Source organism: Gymnoscopelus braueri (genome assembly GCF_963280865.1).
Source record: "Gymnoscopelus braueri genome assembly, chromosome: 22".
Classification (NCBI taxonomy): domain Eukaryota; kingdom Metazoa; phylum Chordata; class Actinopteri; order Myctophiformes; family Myctophidae; genus Gymnoscopelus; species Gymnoscopelus braueri.
This window is the reverse complement of record NC_137624.1, coordinates 46,147,657-46,172,346: the sequence shown is the minus strand read 5'-3', so window position 1 is coordinate 46,172,346 and position 24,690 is coordinate 46,147,657. Positions and strand designations below refer to the sequence as shown.

The following is a 24,690-nucleotide window of genomic DNA, read 5'->3' as shown; positions in this document are numbered from 1 at the left end:
ATCAAACAAAGAACACAAAAGAAAGGACACCCACCCCTACCTTACCAAGACTAACCATGTTAACATTGAAACTTCTAAAATACTGGCCAGGCTAAAACACGTAAAAACATTAGACTGGTGCGGTTGGGAGACTGGCATGGAGGAAGACCTCAGGGAGACTGAGACAGGCAGCTTTATGTGTGAGCCTGGTCACAGGAGCCAATCATCAGTAGGGTCCACCTGGTAGCCAACCACTCACATTCAGACACCACTCATTCACGCCAGCTGGTAATCAATCAGTCACTCATTCACACACACCAATGAGGGAAAAGATATACACAGGGCAACACAGAAAATCATGAAAATCATGAATGCACGCACATTCCCACTAGGCCGAGGAAGAAATGGCACCCTTTTAACATTGGCCTATTATAGCGCCACCAGGAGGCCACAATAACCTACCTGACCTGGCGGAGACCTGTACTCCGAGGAGCACTTTTTCTAGTCTGGACTCTATTGACTTGATCAACTAGAGTTCATGGTGTTTACTCATGTCTGGTACTTTGTAAGTTGTTCTGAATAAGAACATCTGTTAAATGCCACCATTGTAACTCTGTGGATTATTCTAGTGTATTATTGTAGTGGGTTTTAGGTGTTTCTGAAAGTTATTTTATAGACACTCAGCAGAACTCTCTCTCTCCTCAGGGTCGTGATGAGGTGGACTCCATCTCTGGAGAGCTACAGCCCCTCAGGATGAAAGACCAGACACCAGGTATGACCATTCTTAACGTACGGCCATATAGGATTCAAACATGACTTCTAGACCATAAGCAGCATTTACATGAAGGACCTCCTTCCAAGATTTTACCACTGAGCCCCAACAAAAACCTCAAATTTGCCATATTACACATTTTATCACATGAAAGAAATACAAAATGGCTGCAAATCTATTTCGGCAGAAATGAGTGAGGCCTATAAAGTGCTGCGTCAAGATCCATGGATTGATTGATAGATTGATTGAATGATTAATTGATACATTGATTGATTGACACATTGATTTGTTTTATACAACCTATACTTCATGACTGAATGAATGAATGAGCAAATTAATAGATACTACTACTAATAATATGTTAAGTTGGACACACACACACACACACACACACACACACACACACACACACACACACACACACACACACACACACACACACACACACACACACACACACACACACACACACACACACCTCTATCCTAAAAAGAACTGAACTAAGTGATGCAAAGTATTTGCATTTTAAACCATAGAACGTTCATAATGATGTCTCAATGTGTTTCTCACCCACAACTCAATGTTCATTCCTCTTAGCTTCAGTGAGAGACTTTGTGGATCAACAGCAGGGTTCCCTGGTTAGGAGAGTGAGGATGGTCGCACCCGTCATCCTGCAACGACTCCTTGATGAGGAGGTCATCATCACCTATGAGGGTTGTGATACTGTGACGTCTAAGCCCACCATTATGGATAAGATGAAGGCACTGCGTGACCTCGTGGATTCCAGTGGGCCAAAAGCCAAAGACATTTTCAACAAATTCCTTGAGGAAAATGATCCATCTCTTCTCAATGACATGTAAGTGAATGTCATTTAAATTAATGTGTACAGTAGGTCAAACATTGCTTTAGTTCAACAGAATTTATCTTTTCAGGCCATGATTCTGTGTCACATAACATCATTTCTTGAGACTTTAATATGATCTTTTCTGTATTGTATTCATCTCCCAAATTACCAAGATCAAGAGCAAAGACTTTGTACAACTGCTGTTCTTTAACTTTCATTTGAATTAAGGATAAACACATTACAATCAGAATGATATTTTATTGCCAGGTATGTTTTCACAATATGGACAGTTTCATCACCTCTGCACCTGTGCAGTTCATTAACGTACAAATCTGGTCTCTACAAGATGTGGACGTCAGTGCTGCCAGGAGACATTATCATGTGTTCATGCATACACATAATGTATCATCATGTGTTAAGTCATTTATTGATTGTTTTCTACATGTGCAGGAAGAGATTTGAAGAGAGAGTCAGACTCGTAGAACCAGAGGAGACAGAGGAACCAGCAGCAGAGGAGAGACTCCTGGAGAAAGAGGAACCAGGAGCAGAGGAGAGACTCCTGGAGAAAGAGGAACCAGGAGCAGAGGAGAGACTACTGATGGCAGAAGAAGATCAGGAGGAGGTGACCAATTGCTGTCTGTGGAGATGCACCAGGAGGAGAAGGAAGTGAAGGTTAGTTCCTCCTCACCAGTATTATTATTGTCAGTGTCATTACTATAAACATGTGTTCTTATAGTGAGTATTAAATATGTGCATCAACAGTATAGTTGTGGTTTTCCTCTCAGGAAGTGGTTGATGCTGTGATGATGGAGCAGGAGTTTTGTTCTCCTGCCTGTTCCTCCAGTCTCTCCTCCTGTGCTTCCCTGTCTGTCCACCAGATGGCGTCTCATCTTGTTGTCGGCAAGCAGCGATGTTTATGCACCTCTCCTGTTCCCAAGTCGGTTTCTGAGATTGTAGATCGGCTATTTTTGCACAGCTATTTCTACATCAGCTTGTAGATCGGCTGTTTTCGCTTACTTTATACTTTCACACTGGGTTGTCGGGTTAGGGATCGATGTGATGCATTATTGGGATCTGCTTTGATTATTTTCTTTATTGTATTGTCACTAGTTATAGATGTAATGCATTTCTAGTAGAATCTGTGTTATAATGTGTTTTAACTAGTTATAGTTGTACTGTGTAGTGTAACTAATTATGTATTATATATGTATTGTTACTAGTTATAGATGTGATACATTTATAGTAGAATTTGTTATGTGTATTGTAACTAATTATAAGGTAATGGATTTCAGGTAGTGTAAACTGAATATATGTTTTAATGGTGAAGTTAAAGTTGTTTATATTTGTAACAGTGGACAGAAAACAGTCTGAAGGTTCGTAACCACAGCAACGGTGATAACATTTAAACATTAACACACTGACTTAACCCAGTGACCTGGAGGTCAGGAGACTGGGAGGAGACTAAGATATTTTAAGACCATGTTATGGTTAGTAATGATAAGAACTAAAGAGGCAGGTGATAGGCTAGAGGGAATAAAGTGGGTTGTACTATTGATGAGGTCATCAGGTGTTTGAAAGGTGCTGCACAACGGGCACGAGTTGGGCAACACCACCCCCGGGGAGGGACGGGCACTACCACCCCAGAGGAGGGACCACCCCAGAGGAGGGACGGGCACTACCACCCCAGAGGAGGGACCACCCCAGAGGAGGGACGGGCACTACCACCCCAGAGGAGGATGAATCTTTACGATGAGTTAGCTACTGACATACTTAACCCATTGAGACCAGGAACACATCTGTGTCATTTTAGATTTGAGCTACAACCATTATTTTATACTTTGGCTGTTCAAAAATAGCAGATCTACAAGCTCATAGCGCGGCACCGAGTGCCGCGCTATGAGCTTGTAGGTCGGCTATTTTTGAAAAATCGTGAAAATGTGTGCAAATCTTTTAATATCTATTTTTTAAAGCAAACACTTGTAACTGTCAAATGTCTCAACATACGTCTTTAATTTTTCTGGAAAAACTATTGTTGCTATATCAGTGGTTTTGGCCACGGACCCCCATCTCAAAATATGTTGTTCCAGGGACCCCCAAAAGCAAAGATTTGATTTAAAAATGTTCGCTTTAAAGAATATATATATTCAAAGATTTGCACAAATCACTTCTTTTTTTTATTGCAGATCTGCAAGCTCATAGCGCGGCACCGAGTGCCGTGCTATGAGCTTGCAGATCTGCTATTTTTGAATAGCCAAAGTATAAAATAATGGTTAAAGTGGTTACACAGATGAGTTCCTGGTTTCAATGGGTTAAGGATATTTTCAGAGTCAGATTCAGTTAAGAATGTAGGTATCGTTCATCTCTTGGCTTGAATATCTGTCTCTGGGGATATTCATGTAAGTATGGCTTGTGGACAGTTTAAGAACATGGTCTCCATCGGGGGTAAAGGACTCAAAGTCAGTCAAATCTTCTTCAGGACGATTACAGGAACCCACAGGTCTCTGGCTGTTCAGACCAGTATAACGGGAGGCTGTCAAGGTGGAGAAGGGCCTGTACAACCCTTTATCCACCTATCTACATTATATTAAGTTATCAACAATCAGACTGGTAGGAAGTCTACTGACAGGGACTTATATTTTATATAATATATATTGTTTTTCTTTCTAATTTGTAATGTTTATTATACTGTCTGATCTATCCTTTCCCTGTATCGCAAAATCCTTTAATAAATACGTTCATTCCTGCATTTAAAGAGATGTCTGAATACTATTCTGTCTCAATGGATTTGATCCATTTTATTCAGTGTTTCTCCTGGTTATAATGTGAAACGATGCTATTGTGTATAATGCATGTATAATGCATGTATAATGCATGGGACCTGATCGGTTACTTTGACCCAAAAGTAAACTTGGCACAAACATAAACAATGAGACAAATAACCACTAATCCTAATAAAGCAGAAGCAGTGTAAACATGATGGTACTTTGATGTGATCCTATTGATGGGTGTAGTATGTGATCCTATTGATGGGTGTAGTATGTGATCCTATTGACGGTGTAGTATGGTTTCAAGGTTGAAAAGGGGAGACCATAAGAACATGTCTGTCTGTTAACAGTCTCAGTGAATGTTGTCGTTAAACGAGTAGTTCACCCAAAAAATGACTTATTTTCCATCAATTGCAATGCACACCCCATTTTATTACGTGCGGAAAAACGCTAATATGTCTGATAGGAGTAGGAGACTCTTTGAGTCTCCTACTCTTTGAGTCTCCCACCGGAAATAATTATTAGTTATTAGTGTGTAATTGATAGAAAATAATTTGATTTTGTTATTGTTTAAACAGTCCTCAAAGTCCTCAATGTGCATGTCAAATCATAGTGTTTCTCCACAGACCCCCATCTGAATTAAAAAAAAAAGTATATATTCCAAATATTATTTCACTATTTCTTTTAAAGATATTTTTGAAAATAGCAGATCTACAAGCTCACAACGCGTCGCAAATGCGACGCGTTGTGAGCTTGTAGATCTGCTATTTTCAAATAGCCCATGTACTGTACAGGTCCAAAGTGCTCATGTAGCCTAGTTGCTTCTTTTGGTCTGGTTTTCATAGACCTGGCTGCTTATTTCTCTCACAAAGTCTGGCAACAGTACCATGACATCACACGTTTTGCCGTTTCCTCCGTTGTGACCGTTTCCATGGAGACGGGACGCTTAGCGTGTCTTCATGGCCTTACATTACGTTACGTTTACGTTCAGTGTTCTGTGGATGTTTTCATGACACAAACTGTATGGTTTAAATTAAAGGAGCACTTCACCCACTGTCAACCTCATCTTCATGTGACTGGTCCTCACTAGTTTCTCATTATAAGAATGACAAACAACAACAAACAACAAATCAAACGTTTCTACTGGGAGCTTAAACGCTGTGCGGACTTCCCCTCTTTTCCTCACAGACAGAATGACACATGGACAGACGGACGGACGGACAGACGGACAGGGTGCAAAACATACTCTCTCGCCATGCCTTTCGGCCTGGCGGAGACAATAAAAGTGATAATATAATATGTAATATAATATATTACTCTTGATACCAAGTAATACGAAATATAATATTACTTAATAATAATTACTTTCCTGGGTAATATTGCCCAACAATGTTCACCGCTGGCTGTCAGTACAGTTTAAAGTTGAATTTAAGATTCTCCCGATAGTTTATAAATTGGATCGATGGACTAACAATATACTTTAAGTTACTATTTATCAGTATCAAATGATATCTAATGAACTAACAGTATACTTTAAGTTACTATTTATCAGTATCTCAATGATATCTAATGAACTAACAATATACTTTAAGTTACTATTTATCAGTATCACAATGATATCTAATGAACTAACAATATACTTTAAGTTACTATTTATCAGTATCTCAATGATATCTAATGAACTAACAATATACTTTAAGTTACTATTTATCAGTATCACAATGATATCTAATGAACTAACAGTATACTTTAAGTTACTATTTATCAGTATCAAATGATAACTAATGTTTCAAGGTTTTAAATACGTAAATACCATGATTTGTTTTGTCTTACTATTAATGTTATATCATCATTAAAATCGTAGTGTTTTGCCAATTCTTGCAATATTCTCAGAACCGCTGTCCTATAGATGAATCCACAGAGCGCTGTGGAGTCAGACTGCTGTCCTATAGATGAATCCACAGAGCACTGTGGAGTCAGACTGCTGTCCTATAGATGAATCCACAGAGCACTGTGGTGTCAGACTGCTGTCCTATAGATGAATCCACAGAGCACTGTGGTGTCAGACTGCTGTCCTATAGATGAATCCACAGAGCACTGTGGTGTCAGACTGCTGCTACGGTGTGCATTCTGACTCTGCAGTTATGATTGCGCCAGGAGAGCACTCTGTGGATTCGTCTATACACGAATCCACGGAGCGCTGCGCTGTAGGTGGCGCAACCATTGCTGCGGTGTCAGTCAGCTGCTGCTGCGGTTCTGTCCGTCTGTTGACGTTAGCAGAGCAGCCATAAACTAGCCTCCTGGCACCTGACGGAGGTGGTTCGTCCCCATTTTCTGTACGTCTTTGTAAAGTTAGTGTTAGTAAAAGTTAGTAAAAAGCAGGCAAAAGAGGGGGCGTCCGCTGGCCTAGCGGTCCATACCACATGTCTAGTAATCCAGTCTTAATGCGTTTTGTGGGTTTGACTCCAGTTTCTGAAGACCTTTGCTTTGTGTCACCCCCCCATCTCTCTCCCCATTTCCTGTCAGCCTACTTTCCTCTCAAAAAAATAAAGGCAGAAAAGACACAAAAAATCACACCCAGTGTGAAGTGGGCGGTGTGGTCACAGTGGTCATCACAGTGATGGAAGTTCACTTAAAGAAAAGTAATAACTTAAAAAAAAACATAAATGTTTTTTTTTTAAGTGCATAGTCCTATTTATAGGGCTATGCACAATTGTCGTGTTTCACTAGCCAATCACAGTCCTGAATAGACTGTGATTGGCCAATCACGGTGCAGGGTTAGGGGGGTACAATGGTGGCCAATCCCAGCGCAGGGTTGGGGGGGTGCAATGGAATGTCGATGTCCAAACCTCACATATAGGGGTGGTTTCACCGCCCAAAAATATCTTTAAAAGAAAAAAAAAGCAGGTAAAAGAGTAAGGTGAGCAGCTGACTGACACCGTGCAGCAGCAGCTGACCGAGTCTGACACCGCAGCAATGGCTGCACTCCGTGGATTCGTCTATAGACATTCTTCACCAGTGTTTTCCTTTGTATTAACTAGCTGTGTGAACACAAGAACATCAATGCAAGATAAAAGGAACACACTGTACAGTAACATGTTAATACTATTAAGTCATGGACCTCTGCTCAGTGGATTGGGATGTGGGCCCACAGTCTGCTGAGCAGCACTGAGCAAATCCTGTGAGAACCTGTTAATAATACTTAAGACCTGAGGTTCTGATTCTACACAATGTCTTCTAAATTCCAACAGTTTTTTGAAAAAACCCTGTGTTTCTATATCAGTGGTTCTCAAACTTTTTCATGTCAAGGACCCCAAAATGTACATGTATTTGGCCACGGACCCCCATCTCAACATATGTTGTTCCAGGGACCCCCCATGAAGCAAAGATTTGAGTTAAAAATGTTCGCTTTAAAAATATATATATTCAAAGATTTGCACTATTTCTTCTCGATTTTTCAAAAATAGCAGATCTACAAGCTCATAGCACGGCACTCGGTGCCGCGCTACGAGCTTGTATATCTGCTATTTTTGAATAGCCAAAATGTAAAATAATGCTTTTTAGTTCAAATCTAAAAATGACGTAGATGCGTTCCAGGTCTTATTGGTGCTTTTTGTGCTTGTTAAAAGCAACATTTTATTAAGATATGACAGTAATGTATCTTTTTTTAACCCAAACCCGACCGTACTAAAAACAGAAGTTGACTGCTATGTATGTACTGTATGATGATATATCATCACATCATATTATATCATTGAGCTATGGAGTTATATCCACAGGAGAACTCATATTTCTTTCATGTCTATTTGGACAGGTGGAAAAGTTCAACTATAGCTACACTTGCAGAGACACATTATTGTACCTGTTAGACCTTCTGATAGTTGTACTGATAGTGTTTCAGTAGAACCAGAGTGAAACAATAAATGACAGCTTACAGTGACAGTGAGCTCCAGCAAACCTCTGTGAATGCCTGAGTCTCAACGCTGGTTGAACACACTAGGCCAGGGGTCTTCAACGTCTTCAGGCCAAGGACCCCCTAGCTGAGAGAGAGATGAAGCAGGGACCCCCTAGCTGAGAGAGAGATGAAGCAGGGACCCCCTAGCTGAGAGAGAGATGAAGCAGGGACCCCCTAGCTGAGAGAGAGATGAAGCAGGGACCCCCTAGCTGAGAGAGAGAGATGAAGCAGGGACCCCCTCTATATTGTATAAAATTTTGTTTCAGATAAACATTTGCTGCTCTTTTTTCCCTCTACACCTATAACTCTTTGCCGAAAATAGCCGATCTACAAGCTCACAACGCCTCGCGCTGCGAGGCGTTGTGAGCTTGTAGATCTGCTATTTTTGGCTAAAGTTCTCCTCAGAAAATGGATGCTAGGGTTCAAGTGGTTAAGGTAAAATAAATAATCATATCACACAAAGATTTGGCGGACCCCCTGTAGTAACTCTGAGGACCCCCTAGGGGTCCCGGACCCCCTGTTGAAGACCCCTGCACTAGGCTAAAGATACCAAGGATTCATCAGTGATCTCACCGTCATGTGACAGTGAGATCAAGCATGGACGTACGCCATATGCTTGAGGTTTATTTTTGAAAATGTTATGAAAATATATGAAAGGTTTTCAACATGGAAATGATGATGACGATTATGGAAAAAGGAATTGTGATTATCTCTATAGGGGCGGCAGTGGCTCAGGGGTAGAGTGGCCGGGTAGAGTGAACTGGAAACCGCAAGGTTCCCAGTTCGATCCCGGGCTCGGGGGCTCCCCCAGAGTTAATTAGTGTGGAAGTGTCCTTGAGCAAGACGCTGAACCCCTAATTGCTCCCGATGAGCAGGTTGGTGCCTTGCATGGTTTCCTCCGCCATCGGTGTGTGAATGGGTGAATGTAATGCACAATCTATGTAAAGCGCTTTGGATAAAAGTGCTATATAAATGCACCATTTACCATTTTACCATCTCTAATAATTGTGATGATGTAATAACTGTTACAGGCCTAGAGCGCAGAGAACACTTTTTCTTGTTGCATGAGTGGATGTGAATAAAGGTCGTTGAGGTCACTTCCTGTCCCATGAGCTCTACTAACATAGACTTAGAACCAAGCCAAAGCCCCCCCCACCCCCCTCACCCACCCCCCTCACCCACCCCTACCCCCCCAACAGCTTACAATACATAATAAGGATGGCTCAGAGCACCAAACCCATGAGTTCCTGTTTGAAGTGCCACACAAACACTGCAAGTATGAAACCTTAGACACACAATTATTCAGGGTCCATTTGGTTCCATTTGTACACTCTCAGAGTTACACACCTGTAAGGGTCCATTTGGTTCCATTTGTACACTCTCAGAGTTACAGACCCGTAAGGGTCCATTTGGTTCCATTTGTACACTCCTGTCTAGTTTTTGTCCCTGCTTTCCCTCTCCCTCTCAGGATATCCTTTCAACAATTAAAATAAAAAACACATGTGTGTGTGTGTGTGTGTGTGTGTGTGTGTGTGTGTGTGTGTGTGTGTGTGTGTGTGTGTGTGTGTGTGTGGGGGGGGGGGGGCTCAGCTCCTGTCAAAAGCAAGGAGGTGGGGTCTACAAAGGAAAATAAAGGTATGGGACAATGCTTCGGTCACCATCTGGAGGGTTTCATCTTCCTCACTGTTTTCTGATCTGAGTCATTCACATAGTCAGCTTGATGTCTCAGTTTATTGTCCCCTTGTGCCCTCTGCAGGTTGAAAACGGCATGCCATGTGTATATGATGTGTGAGTAAGCACGCACGGGCACACACGCACTCGCACACACACACACACACGCACGCACGCACGCACGCACGCACGCACGCACGCACGCACGCACGCACACACACACACACACACACACACACACACACACACACACGCACACACGCACGCACGCTAAAGCAGGAGTGATGCATCTTTGATGATGTAGAGCAGTGGTTTTCAACCGTTTTTTTTGCGTCAAGGACCCCCAAATTGACACATATTAGCCCAGGGACCCCCATTTGAAAAGATATGTCAGAGACTCAACCATTTTGATTTCTTGGGGGTCCCAATCTACACTGTATCATCATCATCAGTGTTCATTTAACTCAGAGAGTGTACAAATGGAACCAAATGGACCCTAACGGGTCCATTTGGTTCCATTTGTACACTCTCAGAGTTACAGACACATAAGGGTCCATTTGGTTCCATTTGTACACTCTCAGAGTTACAGACACATAAGGGTCCATTTGGTTCCATTTGTACACTCTCAGAGTTACAGACACATAAGGGTCCATTTGGTTCCATTTGTACACTCTCAGAGTTACAGACACATAAGGGTCCATTTGGTTCCTAACTATTAATTTGTCTGGGGACCCCCTGGAACCCCCTCAAGGACCACTGGTTGAGAACCACTGATGTAGAGGGCCACTATATATGTCCACACTCACTCCAGAGGGACACATTGTATAAACTGTCAGAGGGCAGAAACCTCTTATCTCCGTATTTTTACTTTTTTCCTAAATGAATACCGTAGCTACTTCGCACAGAAGTAGCAAAAATAGCAGATCTACAAGCTCGCGTTTCAGCTTGTAGATCTGTTATCTTTGCTATTTTTCAATTGGAATCCTGGAGAGTAACATTTTTATTTAAAGGAGGAGTTCACCCAAAAAATGACTTATTTTCTATCAATTGCACACCCTATGAAGCCTTGAATCCATTGATTCTTTTTAGTTTTTGTCGCATCCCTAAGCTAATAATTTGATTCCCGTCTCCTACCGGCCAATGTATCTGGTAGGAGACACAAAGTAGATTATTTGTGTCTCCTACCGGAAGTACACACGGTCATCTAATTATTGTCTTAGAAATGCCACAAAAACTAAAATAAATCCATGAAATCAAGGCTTCATGGGGTGTGTAATTGATAGAAAATAATAATATTTTTTTAATCTCAAATGCATTTAGTTATACTTTTGTTAACTTTTTGAACTTAAATACAAATAAATTGGACATAAAAAAGACAATAGGATTTCAATACTAGTCATTAAGCTACTAATATAGACTGAAGTCATTAAAGTGGGTCATGTTTGCATGTTTGGAATCATAACAGCTGAAATCAATAATATAATCACTATTCTGATATTAACCTGTGGGCCGCATTAAGTGAAGGTGGGGGCCGCATTAAGTGAAGGTGGGGGCCGCATGTGGCCCCCAGGCCGCCAGTTGCCCATGTAAGTCTAAAAGGGACCATGGTGAATTATGTCCCCAAAAGAGTCTCCACAAACTGTAAAACTTAAAGACTTTTGAAGAGCGCTGATCTCGTTCCTGATTGGCCAGCATTCGGTGCTTGCTAGGGGGTCTCTCTCTGGGTGGTCCGGTCACCCCGTAGCCACTGTAGCCTTCATCACCTGGACATTTTCATCTTCCTCTCTGTGCCATTCACATAGTCAGCTTGATTTATCTCTTCGTTGACCTCTTGTGCCCTCTGCTGGTTGAAAACTGCAACATGTGTGCAACAGAGCAAATGATTTGGTTTTCAAACCAATAGCTTTGAATTTGTCATTAGTTTTCATTTCATTTCATGCTGATTAATGTCAGTTACTTTTATGTAGCTTTTAAAGCGGGTGGGGTGGTTTAGTTTAGCTTTTACTTTTGTGAATATGCCTATTTTTGGTTTAGTTTATAATGTTTTGTGTTAGTTTAAGTTTTTTTTAAGCGGTGCCAGCCACTTCTAAGAGTGCCTGTGTGTGTCCGTCCGTATTAGCACGGCATAAACAGCTGCAGCTGATTGCTACACAAAAATGCAACCGGTTACACACATTTAACACAAACAGGAGAGAGAGTACCATACACATACACATACCTGTGAAAATATGTCTGACTCAGGCCTCAACCTTTCTACCCTTAAGCTCACATAAGATCTCCACCAAAGGGTTTTACCCTTCGTGATTTCTGGTCGCTTTCTCTTCTTTGTTGAATGAACTGATGTGTCTTTTACAAGGCAAGGCAGTTTTATTTGTAGGCTATAGCCTACTTTCAACAACAAGGCAATTCAATGTGCTTTTACAAGCAAAGGAAACACAATTATACAATGACACAGGGGTATAGCAAGGTATGGCAGCTGCCAAAAAATAAATGTACTTGATCAAATAAATTCATGAATGTCTCTAAGTGTACATCATTGATTATTCTGTTATTAAAGGTAGATTAAGTGATTTGCTTTTGTTAAAATAAGTGTCAAATGGCTCTATTCTGATAGTACTCATGGCTATAGAGTGTTTGTTCAGTAAAAGGAGTCTCCATGTCTCTCCAGCTCTTTATTAAACAGAAAATGCATTTTCAGAGCTCTCTCTTATTGGTTTAAACTTTGTTGAAAATGTACTATATTCTGTTTACTAAAGAGCTGGAGAGACCCCTGTGACCGAACAAACGCTCTGTAGCAATGATTACTATCACAATATAGTACTTTAACCTTTTTAACTAAAAAATACCCCAAAATATCACTTACCCTACCTTTAAATTACTTTAAAATAACTACAAATGCAAATTAGAACAAAATGATGGCTTTCACATGGTATTATATTCTCCACAACACTATTCCCCCTATCTTGACAAATGGTACATTCCCTGGGTCAGTAGGTCAGCACAGGTGCAATGCATTATTGTTAATTAGCAGCAGTAGTGCGTTTTTCTTTTGAAGTCGGTGGCAGACATTTGTTTACTTTTGTTTAAATAATACTATCCACTCTTGGACTAATCGTCATGCCTGTTTTCATGAAGTTCATCTTAAGGTAAGACAGCACTTGTCTTTCTTATTTTTTTGCTTCCTTGTTGTGTATGTCTGTGTGCCATCAAATGTGTATATGCTCACTTTTAAGGCATTATAGGCTTAGGTTACTGCTGGCTTATTCTCTTCAATTTGTATTTGCTGCGTTTGGAGTGAAACTGGTCTGTTCATGTGATATTGTTGTGTTTTGTTGTTGCATAGTAGGCTAATGAACAGTGGTGGAAAAAGTACTCACATTTCTTACTTAAGTAAAAGTATCAATACTGCAGTAATGTAGAAGTACCCTGTTACAAGTTAAAGTCCGGAATTCAAAATGTGCTTAAGGAAAAGTACAAAAGTATTGGCCTCTCTCTCTCTTTCTCTCTTTGTCTCTCTCTCTTTCTCTCTCTCTGTCTCTTTCTCTCTCTCTCTTTCTGTCTCTCTTTCTCTCTTTCTCTCTCTCTCTGTCTCTTTCTCTCTCTCTCTTTCTGTCTCTTTCTCTCTCTCTCTTTCTGTCTCTCTTTCTCTCTTTCTCTCTCTCTCTGTCTCTCTCTCTTTCTCTCTCTCTGTCTCTTTCTCTCTCTCTCTTTCTGTCTCTCTTTCTCTCTTTCTCTCTCTCTCTTTCTGTCTCTTTCTGTCTCTCTCTCTCTCTCTCTCTCTCTCGCACACACACAGTCAGACTCATGCTTAATCTATGATTCGGTGCCGCACGTAACCAAAAGGGAGTTTGGCTGCTGTCAAGTTTGTGGTATCAGGCACCCTAACTGGACAGAATAATAAAGAGATGTTTACTGTAGCTGATATGACAATAATACACTGAGATATGTAAGTTATGACTACATAATGATAGAGATGACCGTAGCTTTTATGATGATGATGAGAAAGTCACATGGTACAGAAGTGAAGCACGAGACTGACCACTTCCTGTTGTAGATGACGGTTAGTATGTGTGGTCTGCAGACACACTGTTTCACTTCCTCTTTAGAGAGAAACATGTTCTCTGTGTTCTCTGCCTGTTCCAAAACTGTTTATGTTATTTCTATGAAAATACACATTCCTTTAACCTTATTATGTCCTTATTGTCATTTTAGACTCTAGGCCCAGTATGGATAATTTATATACTGACTCTATGCTGAGATTTTAAGACGCAATGATACAATTAAAAAAATTATATGTGCAGTGAACAGTTGGTTCACTGCACATATATAGCTTATCACCATTTCTGGTGATAAGCTTAGACTTTTTAACAGAGGCCAGTTCTGTATTGCAGCCACCTGTAAGTGCTCTTTTAGAGCGGTTTTGAAGGAGAGTAAGGAGTCACTCTTTTGTATGACTGTTGGTAGGACATTCCACATTTTGGTGGCATAGCGGTAGAACAAATGTAACCCCTTGTTTGAGCCGAATCTGGGTTGAACGTGATTGGTGGAGCTCACTCTGGTGTTGTGCTTGTGTGTCTTTAACGTTTGTGAAGTAGTTTGACAGGTACATGGGTGTCTCTGTGGTGTAGTGTATCTTGTAGACCAGGCCCATTGCAAGTTGCTGTACTCTGTCCTCTACCCTGAGCCATCCCACCCTAGCGTAAGGAGCAGGGGTTAGATGAGTTGTAGGTTGTGAGGCCAAGCAGTAGCCTGCGGCCCTGACCAGTTTGTTTTAGGATGTCTGGAGCCTTGTTTTAAAGGCCTTTGTGGTGCTATGGTACCGGTGCATGCATAGTCATAGTGACATTGGATGAGTGCTCCTGTTAGAGTCCTCAGTGTATTCCAACAGACGTGCGTGTACAGAGGTACAACCTTCTCTGCATATGCAGGGATCTTTGCTCTTGCTTGTTGTTGTTTTTTAGTTTTTGTCGGATTCCTGAGCCAATAAGTTGATGACCGGGTCATCGGTCAGTAGGAGACTCTTTCATTCTCCTCCGCCGGTCATCAATTAATCGCTTAGGAATGCGACAAAATCAAAATAATATGTTTGAATTCAAGGCTTCATGGGGTGTGTAATTAATAGAAAATAAGTATTTTTTGGGGGTGAACTAATCCTTTAAGATGACAAATGCATAGAGCTTCTGCAAACCGTGTGTGGATAATGTGTGACAAATATGAGGCATGCAGATGTGCTGTGCACCTCTTGTTTTTGTTTGTTTTTTATGCCACCTTCCCACCTGTAAGAACACTCTGAAACTAACCCTGCCCACAGTAAAGAGTGTGTGTGTGTGTGTGTGTGTGTGTGTGTGTGTGTGTGTGTGTGTGTGTGTGTGTGTGTGTGTGTGTGTGTGTGTGTGTGTGTGTGTGTGTGTGTGTGTGTGTGTGTGTGTGTGTGTGTGTGTGTGTGTGTGTGTGTGTGTGTGTGTGTGTGTGTGTGTGTGTGTGTGTGTGCCCATTTCACTGTACCACTAGACAGAGAGTTATAGGTGAAGGCATGGCTGGTATCAATGAATGTATGCATGCACGTATACACATGTACGATGACATCATAGTGTCCTGGGCATGACGTTAAACTGCCCCGTTGTAACTACCATCGTCAATGTAGTCGGTGCAGTGGATGCATTTGCAACTTCTGTGGACTATGTAGCTTGCATACAAGAAGGCATTTCTCACTGGTGGAATCTACCAACAACCAACGCTACCTAACGGCCAGGTGGGACCTCCAGGCCCATGAGAACAACTACAGAGAGCGCTTTAACACCAAGCTGCAGTTCAAGACTAAGAACTATGTTTCCTCTGGTGATCCAGCCTAGGACATAGATACCCACAGACTGGTTGTTGGAGGGTTTCCACAACTTAGGACGCCCAAAGATATGGCAGAAAGGCTGGCACAAGTATTGTGCTGTCTCTGCTGCCATGTATGTTGTGCCCATGGAGTGCTGAGTTTCACGCGTGTTGTATCATGAGGACATAATTATATCCATGAGTTTGTGAATGTAAACTCTAGCTGCAGCTAAAATATTTGTGTCCCTGTATGCTTTCCCTGTGTGTGGACATAAATACATTGTTAATGTGTGTGTGTCATTCAGTGGACATAGCATATACTCACTTCCAGTGTGTGCATCAGCTTTAGCATTGCCACAAATATACACTTTGCTGGCAGCTGGTGTTGATCGTGCACAATGATGTATTAAAACACGCTCAAACTGAGCTGCAAACAGCGTTTCCTGCCCCCCCCCCTCTTGTGGTCAGCTATTCAGAGCGTTGCACGCCTCTTGTCGTTCTCACCTTCAGACACCTTCCTGCCAGTAAGAACGCTGTGAAACTACAGAGAAAAAAGAAAAAGAAAACACGTGTCCTCAGTAAAGCGCTATGAGACAGAAAGGCATGTTCAGTGAAGACGACACAGCCTGCATAACGGCACCACAACCATGTAGCTGTCCTGCTAGTTACAGACACATATGAATACAGTGTTGATCACCGTCTACTTGCTGTGGAGCTCAGGTACAGTAGGACTTTGTTTTAATCAGTGGTGGACAGTAACAAAGTACATTTACTTGAGTACTGTACTTAAACTGCACCATGTGCTGACATTTGCCATTGAGCTAATAGAGACGGCCTACTTGCTCAGGGGATACATTGAATTTAAACATTTAGGAAGGAAGCCCAAATAAGCAACTACACTTTAGAAACGAGACAAAAATATTTACAAGCTACTTTAAGGTGACTCTCCACCAAACAGAGTACTTCAGACTACCACAGACTACCACAGACTACCACAGACTACCACAGACTACCACAGACTACCACAGACAGACTGGTAGTCTGATGGCAAACGTTGGCATTTAGTTCAGCACAAGCCTGTCGACTGATGCGCAAATTGTTGTGCTAATGTCTTCACTGGCCTGCAAGATCTTGCCAGTGTTGCCAGGTCTGCTTATTATAAGCGACTTTCGGCTTGTTTTCCTGTAAATCTGCTAGTTTGAGGCTCTGTCACTTTAACTTTTCTAAGCTGTATTAATATTTCCATATTTCATCCCTTTTTTCTCTCATAAATTAATGTCCTATGTTATACTTTGTCATATGACGAATGGGGATGTCCCCAAAACGTAGCAGATATTAGTAATTACATTTTTAATAATGTAGTTCATCTGCACCTGCATCTGCTTGGTAGATCCATAAGGGAAAGCAAAACGTTCTTGTACTTACTTAGATGTGCATCGTGCCTCACACCTAAATCTAACGATCTACGATGCGACGTGATGTGAGAGTGCGGACCAGCCGAAACCAACTCTGGACTCCTGAATCTCTGCCCTCCACACCCTGCTGAGCTCTTGTTAGATACACGTTCACTACGTATCTACGTATAGGTGCTCCTCTTTCCCCTCCTGCATGTGCCCTGGGTTGACTCCCATAGTGTCAGTTTGCTTACCGCTAGTTCCGGGTATGCATTGCCCTGCCAGCCTCATCCTTCTCTCTGACCTTGTCTGTAACCCGTGGTAGGTCCCAGTAGAGGACCATGTTTCTGATAAAGGATTATCCGCACTCTCTTCAGTTATATTCTTGATTTATTTTTTAAAGATGAACAGCTGCAGCAGATAGTCTATCTAGAGAAACGTACGTGTTTCGGCACGTCGGCCTTCCTCAGCGTTTCAAACTAGAATACATCAAACATGAAGTGACATACAGTATATAGCTATGCAATAGTGTACAGCTGATTCTCATTGGTGACTAGAATTCACTACCAATTTCATAATACTGTCTAATGTTTACATTAATAAGCATTATACATAGTATTTGTATTTGAAAGATTCTTAAAGTTTCCACAAACACCACAACCAAAACAAACGATTCATAAAAAAACAATTCAATAATTCTTCATTCAATCCCTTTGGGAACTCTGTGTTTAGGGAAAGGATCCAATAAGCCTCCCTTTGTAATAGAACCCGGTCTCTGTCTCCACCTCTTCTCAGTGGGTTGACTACTTCTAAACCTTGAAATCTCAGTGTACATTATGTCATACTTTACCATATTATAGTGCATGGCAACTGGAGACTTCTCATTTTAATTTCTAATATTACTCTTGTGCTCCGTAATTCTGTTTTTCAATTCTCTTTTGGTCTTTCCCACATAGCAGAAACCACAGGGGCACTTTAAAAGATAAACTACACATTCTGTCTTACATGTAATTCTCCCTTTGACTTAGATTTTTACCATTATGAGGGTGTGTAACAGAGTCTCCAGTTATCATGGCATTACAGTTACATCCTTTACATGGGAAATTCCCTAAGGGTAAGGTAGATAAAAAGCGTTGTGGTTGTATATAAACATCATTTTTTATTAGTTTGTCACTTATATTGTTTGCTCTCTTGTTTGCAAAACAGGGGGGGGGGGCTTTCCTACCACAGGGTCACTGGACAATATATGCCATTGTTTATTGACCACCTTTCTAATAGTTTGGGAAATAGGGGAACATGTAGTTGTCATAAGTATAGGTTGTCTGTCGAGGGGCTTAATTTTAGACTTACTTTTGTTCAAATATTTTCAGTAATTTTAACCAATTTATCCATTTGTATGTTGGCTATTCAAAAATAGCAGATCTACAAGCTCGTACATCTGCTTTTACATCTGCTATTTTTTATTTAATTCTTTTTTTTAAATATAAATCTTCTCTTCTGATCACATGTGGAAGCTATGTGTCATCTGTCCGTCGTCATGGAAACGTTTTGTGGTGGATGAAGGTTCCTCTGGTTACTTCAATGTGCTTCCTGTCTGTCTGTCTGTCTGTCTGTCTGTCTGTCTGTCTGTCTGTCTGTCCGTCCTATGCAGAGTCAACGCTGCTGTCAGAGTGTTGTCAGGCAAACTCTGAACAGGAAATGATGCAACATGCTTAGTCATCTGTATCCTGTGTTCACAGAGATCATCGGTGCAGATATTTTGCTCAGTTTTGCTGATCTTTAGAAGATTTCGAAGCTTTTCTTACAGGGGGGGGTGTTGTAAAGATCAGTGAATCTGTACAAATGATGTGCACATAATTATGATGTCTGTGAAATGTTGTTCATTTTCATTCTTTTCATTAGTGTCCTAACAAAATTCAAATGACCTGAATAAAACCGATTGAGCGACTGTTATTAATAATAATAATTGAGGGTCTCTGTGGCACTAGTTCTCACCCCTTACAAAAGACACAATTGGTTTGGCCTGCTCTTACGTTTGGATGAGATCAATTTGCTTTGCAGTTTGCACTTCTGGTCTAGAAAGGATATGGAAAGGATCAGTGTGTTTGCATGTATATGGATGTGGAACTTACCGGATGCAGTAGGTTTACTCTACACTGATATGATCACTGAACAAGTAAATGGAAAGCAGTCTTTTCATTGGCTCTGCTGAAAGTCAGCTGACTCGCTAGCGTGTCTTTCATGCTGCACAGCTAAAAATACATTCCACACACACAGCGTGAGTGACAGCTGAGAACAGTAGATGCAAAAACTAAGTAAATTTTACCCAAAAAAAGGAAAATCAGGGTCTCAGAAAAGAAAGAGAAAGAAAACAGTGTAGTAAGGGGAAACAACTCCTTACTAATTTGAATTTCTTCCAAAAGACAGGTGAGCAGTGAATGTGAGTGAACACAGTTAACACACACAACTAAAGACGGCAGTGCACACCGAAAATAGCCGATCTACAAGCTCACAACATGTCGTGCTCGCGACGCATTGTGAGCTTGTAGATCTGCTACTTTTCGGCACTCGACACCGTCGTATGACGGAGCATAAATCAGGCATAATAACAGTTTAAGAGAATGTTTTAGCTAATATCCTCATCTGATCTTTGATTGAAAGAAGGCAGTCAACAAATTCACGTTCACTTCATTTGTCAAACTGTAACATCACGTGTTAGTTTACTACAGTTGTAAAAGAGTGGTGAATATTTTTTCTATAAATAATAATAGAGGGTAAAACAAACATTAAAACAGAACAGTATAAAATACAAACAAATGAATGAAGGAAATAAAAATATAGAGTGTACTGCCTGCTAGTAATATGCCTACATTGTGTGGCAGCTGCAAATATATCAAGATGTAAGAAGTGTTTGGGAATTGGAACTTATTTTCACTGTGTTCTGATTAGTCAGCAATGCATGGTATCAATGTGACTCCTGAAGTCTTGTTCAGTTGTCCTTTATTATACATTATAATAACCTCTATGGTCTAAGCCCTTTGTCAATGTAGGGTTTTCTTTTCTTTTTCTTATATATAATTTTTTTAAATTGTGTGCGCATGAGGCCCACAGAGATTCTTTGTCCCAGGGCCCAGAATTTGGTGCTACGCCCCTGTGCAAAATGCATAGTTAACCGTCAGTAAGTGGATAATAGGCTCTGCTGGCATATCCATTTACGCTTCATTTTCCGCTTTGGAGGATTGGCTCGGGAGCAATCAATCAAATGAACCAATGAAATCAGCCAATCAAAGGAAATTATGGGTGAATGAACAGGAACAGGAAATAGGTACAGTATGCCACCTTCCAGAAACCCGGGACTACAGTTATGCACAGAGCTTATAGAGGATTCATTAACCATAATAAAGCGTTGTTCCCACTTTAGACCAGGTAGATGCAAAAATAGGTTAAACTGATAAAAAAAAGTGCATAGTTAATAATAATAATATTGACCTACTTGCTCCTGTCGTGTATAAGCCCGTTTGAAAGACGGAGTATGAGGTGTTTCCTGGTGGTATTAATCACACAAGTTTGCAAGGAGTCCGGAGGAGTCGTTTCAACAATCTCTTTATTGTCAAAAAGGCGAACAGGTACAATGGTCAATGTTGTACTGCGCAATGTCTCTATCTATGGTTAAAGCATTTATACCTTCCAAATGTTACAGTTTCCGAGGCGGGCCTTAGCACCCGCCTCCTAGTGACAGAACACTCGGCCAATCACAGAAGCTCTGTCCTCCCACCGCAGCTAGCCAGCTACTGTGTGATGAACGAGTATGCACACGCAACAGTATTTCAGTTCTTTAGCTGGTTTCACGATTAGTACATTTGTTACTTGATTCCATTAGTTAAGCGTATCCTTGTTCAATTATCTATATTCAGTATTTTACACACATCAAAATAAGACCAAAAGTTATCTCATTATATCATAGCAAGCCAAAGTTACCCTTATACAGTCTTATTTAAAATACAGGCTCATTTTGGAACTACAGCGTAAATAAACATTTATCCACCGTGACTTATTTATACTAGCATGCAGTTCTATGAACAGGAACCTAAAGAAAGTTCAGTGGTTACTGTCTTGGTATGAAAACATTGTTTCTAATCATAATTATTGATACTGGTGAGCAGACGATTTACCACTCCTGAAGCCAGCTGTCTCCTGACCCTGGAGGTCAGATAAGAACCCTTTATCTATCTGGCATTCCAAGGAGGTATTTCTAATCTATGATCCCTGCTTCGAGGGGTCCCTCAGGGGGGCATCTGGTCATACTCTCTGACCATCTAATTGCCCCACCCTAAGAGATGTACAACGGTGTGTCACAACCTGTCTGATTGTAAACCCGGTATTTTCCGGCCAACACCCTATTTTAGTAAAACAATGTACTTATATAATATTTCATATTTATTGTAGCCTTCAGTCTTGAATACACCACATAATCCCCTCTTGGAGATATATTAATAATTCTCCATAAAAGGATATTCAAAGACTGATGGCACTCATGTAGGTGTCCTCTAGAATCTGTTTTTTTTTTTTTAAAGACAAAATCTCCTGTGGATTGGTTAGTTTTCGCCTTCCTCTCTTGATTATTGGACTATGGAGTCAAGCTTTGGTTAAATCAAAAAAATAAAATACATCAAACAGAAAAATAACACTTCACTCTTTGGAATAAACTAAAAATAAGAATAAGAAATCCCTTCCTCAGTTGGACCTGCATTTAGCGAAGCCTAAGGAAAGTAAAATTAAAAGACATAGTTATTACAATTCAAATTCATTCAACAAGTTGACCACAAATGGGATGTGCGCGCTTTCCTGGTGTTTCTCCTTTTTTCTTTTCGCTTAAACTAACAAACGCAATTCTTCTTAATTATCCTCCTTCCAGGCTCCTAGAATGTACAGTCTCTGAGGTAATGTTCGTTCACATCTGGGGGCTTAGAATGTGATTACCTCTACGGTATGTTTCAAGGGGTATGACACAGAGCATCTGGTGTGTCCAGCTCTGTAGTGTGCTCGTATTCCACCAAGTTGCACAGCTCTGGGTCAGTGTATGCAAAAGAACTCAATTCAATCTCTATTTCCTGTGCACTGACCTGTGGGGACTCTGAGGTGAGGACGGGCATCTGTAAGGCTTGTCCATACATGGTTTTGGACATGCCAACCATCACCAGGTTTCGGATTATTGGGAGGCAGCAGCATAGGATCAGAACTACGACGACCAGGATCACTAGAATAGTGGTTCCCATAGCAGCAAAGGACGCACCCCAACCTCCGAGGTGACTTGTCAGCCAATCAGTGAGATTGTCGTGGGTGCCTGAGTGCTCCTGCACTTCAGTTTTCAACATCTTCAAGTGATCCATGGCTCGGGTGAAAGATCCATTCACTGCTGTAGCGTTAGGGATATAGGTGCAGCAATAAGATTGGAACATCGCGCAAATTCCGCCCGAATCAGCCAGCATAAAGTTCACAACATGTCGATTTTGTAAGGTCATTACACTGGTGGCAGCCAGTTGTCTGCCGATGGCACTTAATGCTTCTACTGTGAAGTTTAAGAAACGCTGCTGATTATAGTAGATGTAGTTGATCCAGGCAACGTTGGCATTGATTCCAGCACTTGGCATGAAAAGAGACAGGGCGTACAGTGCAAATTCATCTTGGGCTCTTGCTTCCTTTGGAATATTTCTGGGGATCCCAAAGGCGTCAAAGTATACCTGATCCCCTTTCTTGTCCTCCCTTCGCGCTCTTCCAGTCCCACCGGACTTGCTCTTGCTCTGTAGGTCACTGGCTGGAATAATCAGTAGACTTTGAACGGCCTGAACTCTGGCACACCGTCCAGTCCAGTTCAGGGGCAGGGTAGTATACAAATGATGCTGCCCGCACAACCAAAATGTGTCCGCCACGGCTTGGGTGGCATAGAAAAGTGGGCACAATTGTGGCTGAGGGGTTGTCTGGTTCCCTTTTATCATGTGTCTTATCGGGTGAACTGACAGCTTTCCGGATTTTGGCCTGCATTCATACTCATAATTGGTTCTCGTGTACAGGTGTGTATAGGATAGATCGTATGTTCGCTCACAGTTGCTATCCTCTATCTGACCAATGTCTGTCGTATTTTCTCCTCCATGGCGTCTTTCGTAACATTCCAACTGTTCTCCTATTTTAAGTGTAGTCCCACTAAGTGTAGACTGGGATCCAGTGTCAATTCGAACGTCCATCTTTGCACATCTCTCTCCCATTGACATCACAGGGGTGATCAAGTAATGTGAATCAGCCAATTGTTCGTGTTCCATAACTGACTCATCATAATACTCCTTGGAACTTAAGTACTGTAAACATTCAGCCCTGCAAAATGCAGAGGGGTCCTTACGCTTCTCCTCTTCACAGCTCTTCCAGCTGTGTGGTGTGTTCATGATTAATATGGTGTCCATTCGGGCCTTGGAGCAAATATAACAGTCTGTCTGTCCTGTTGACCGACTAGTGTAATCACTCCACTGCCACCACGGATTCTCCATGGCGATTTGGTGTAGTGAATCCACTGGCCTTTGGACTCCAAGGTCAAAACGTTTAAGCTGTTCTACCCAAATGGCCTCATCTTCAAAAGACGTTTTCCTTGTAGTCCTGCTTTTATTCACTACCCTCGTCGATGTTCCTTGTGATGTGTCGTCAAGATAGGTATCATTGTTCTTAGTATCAAAAACTGAGGTAGGTGTAATGTCATTTGAAACAGTGGGTGCATTGCTTGGGCCCACAGTGGTTGGTACTGGGTCACGTTTAGAAGAATCATTTTCGGGGTCTGGCTGAAATTTGGAGACTAGAAAATCAAAAATAGAAATAATTCTCTTTATGGACTTTACAGCAGGAACATTGTTAAAAACATGTATTATATCTTCGGGGATGGATTGTCCGACAGGAACAGTATGAGGGATTGGTGTTACAACTGTATTGTTGATGGGGCTTGGTGTTTGCTCTAATATGATAAGAGCCACTTGGCTAATAGGGCATAATCCGTTTCTTTTGTCCGCATCCATGCCGTGCTCCTTGTGTAAACAATTGGGATCCTGAACAAAACAAGTGTATAATCCTGCATCTGTACGTTCAAGATCCATGATTACTAGGGAGCAATCTTCATTGTCAAAAAAACGTCGTCCGCCTTCTTCATGTGCCCTTTTGTCCATACCCACCATCTCCCCTCTGGCATCTTTCCATACAATCCCATGAGTCTGGGGATCCAATGTCTTATTGCAGGAACAGGGAAGAATTATATATTCCCCCAGTATTCCTCTAGATGTCTTGACAGTATCGGAGTGGCCTGATCTTAGTTCGAGCTGGCCTACTGCGTGGGGCAGGCTGTGGTTGTCCTGCTTGGTCAGCTCTCTTACGAAGACGTGGGGTAGGCTGTGGTCTTTGTGCTTGGTTCTCACTGACAGGTTGAGATTCGGAGCTCCTTGTGGGATGAGGTG

The 24,690-nt window shown here is 41.4% G+C and overlaps 1 protein-coding gene across 4 annotated transcripts in view; it reads left to right on the top strand.

Annotated features, from left to right (window-relative positions):
* Positions 1–24,690, top strand: part of LOC308078728 (NACHT, LRR and PYD domains-containing protein 1b allele 1-like) — a 496,405-nt gene that overhangs the window by 78,830 nt on the left and 392,885 nt on the right. Inside the window, exons 19-23 of one of the 4 annotated variants that reach the window (XR_013932568.1) lie at positions 685–751; positions 1,349–1,607; positions 2,046–2,267; positions 2,381–2,772; positions 2,842–4,441. The exons of 1 other annotated variant lie outside the window; for it this stretch is intronic. Coding sequence is in view for 1 of the 3 variants with exons in the window: in XM_080420038.1 (XP_080276164.1) it covers positions 685–751; positions 1,349–1,607; positions 2,046–2,265 (546 nt within the window). In the remaining 2 variants the exon portion in view is untranslated. Of the gene's footprint in view, positions 1–684; positions 752–1,348; positions 1,608–2,045; positions 2,268–2,380; positions 4,442–24,690 lie in introns of those variants that run through there. 2 more of the 4 variants (XR_013932569.1, XM_080420038.1) reach the window with 2 other exon arrangements.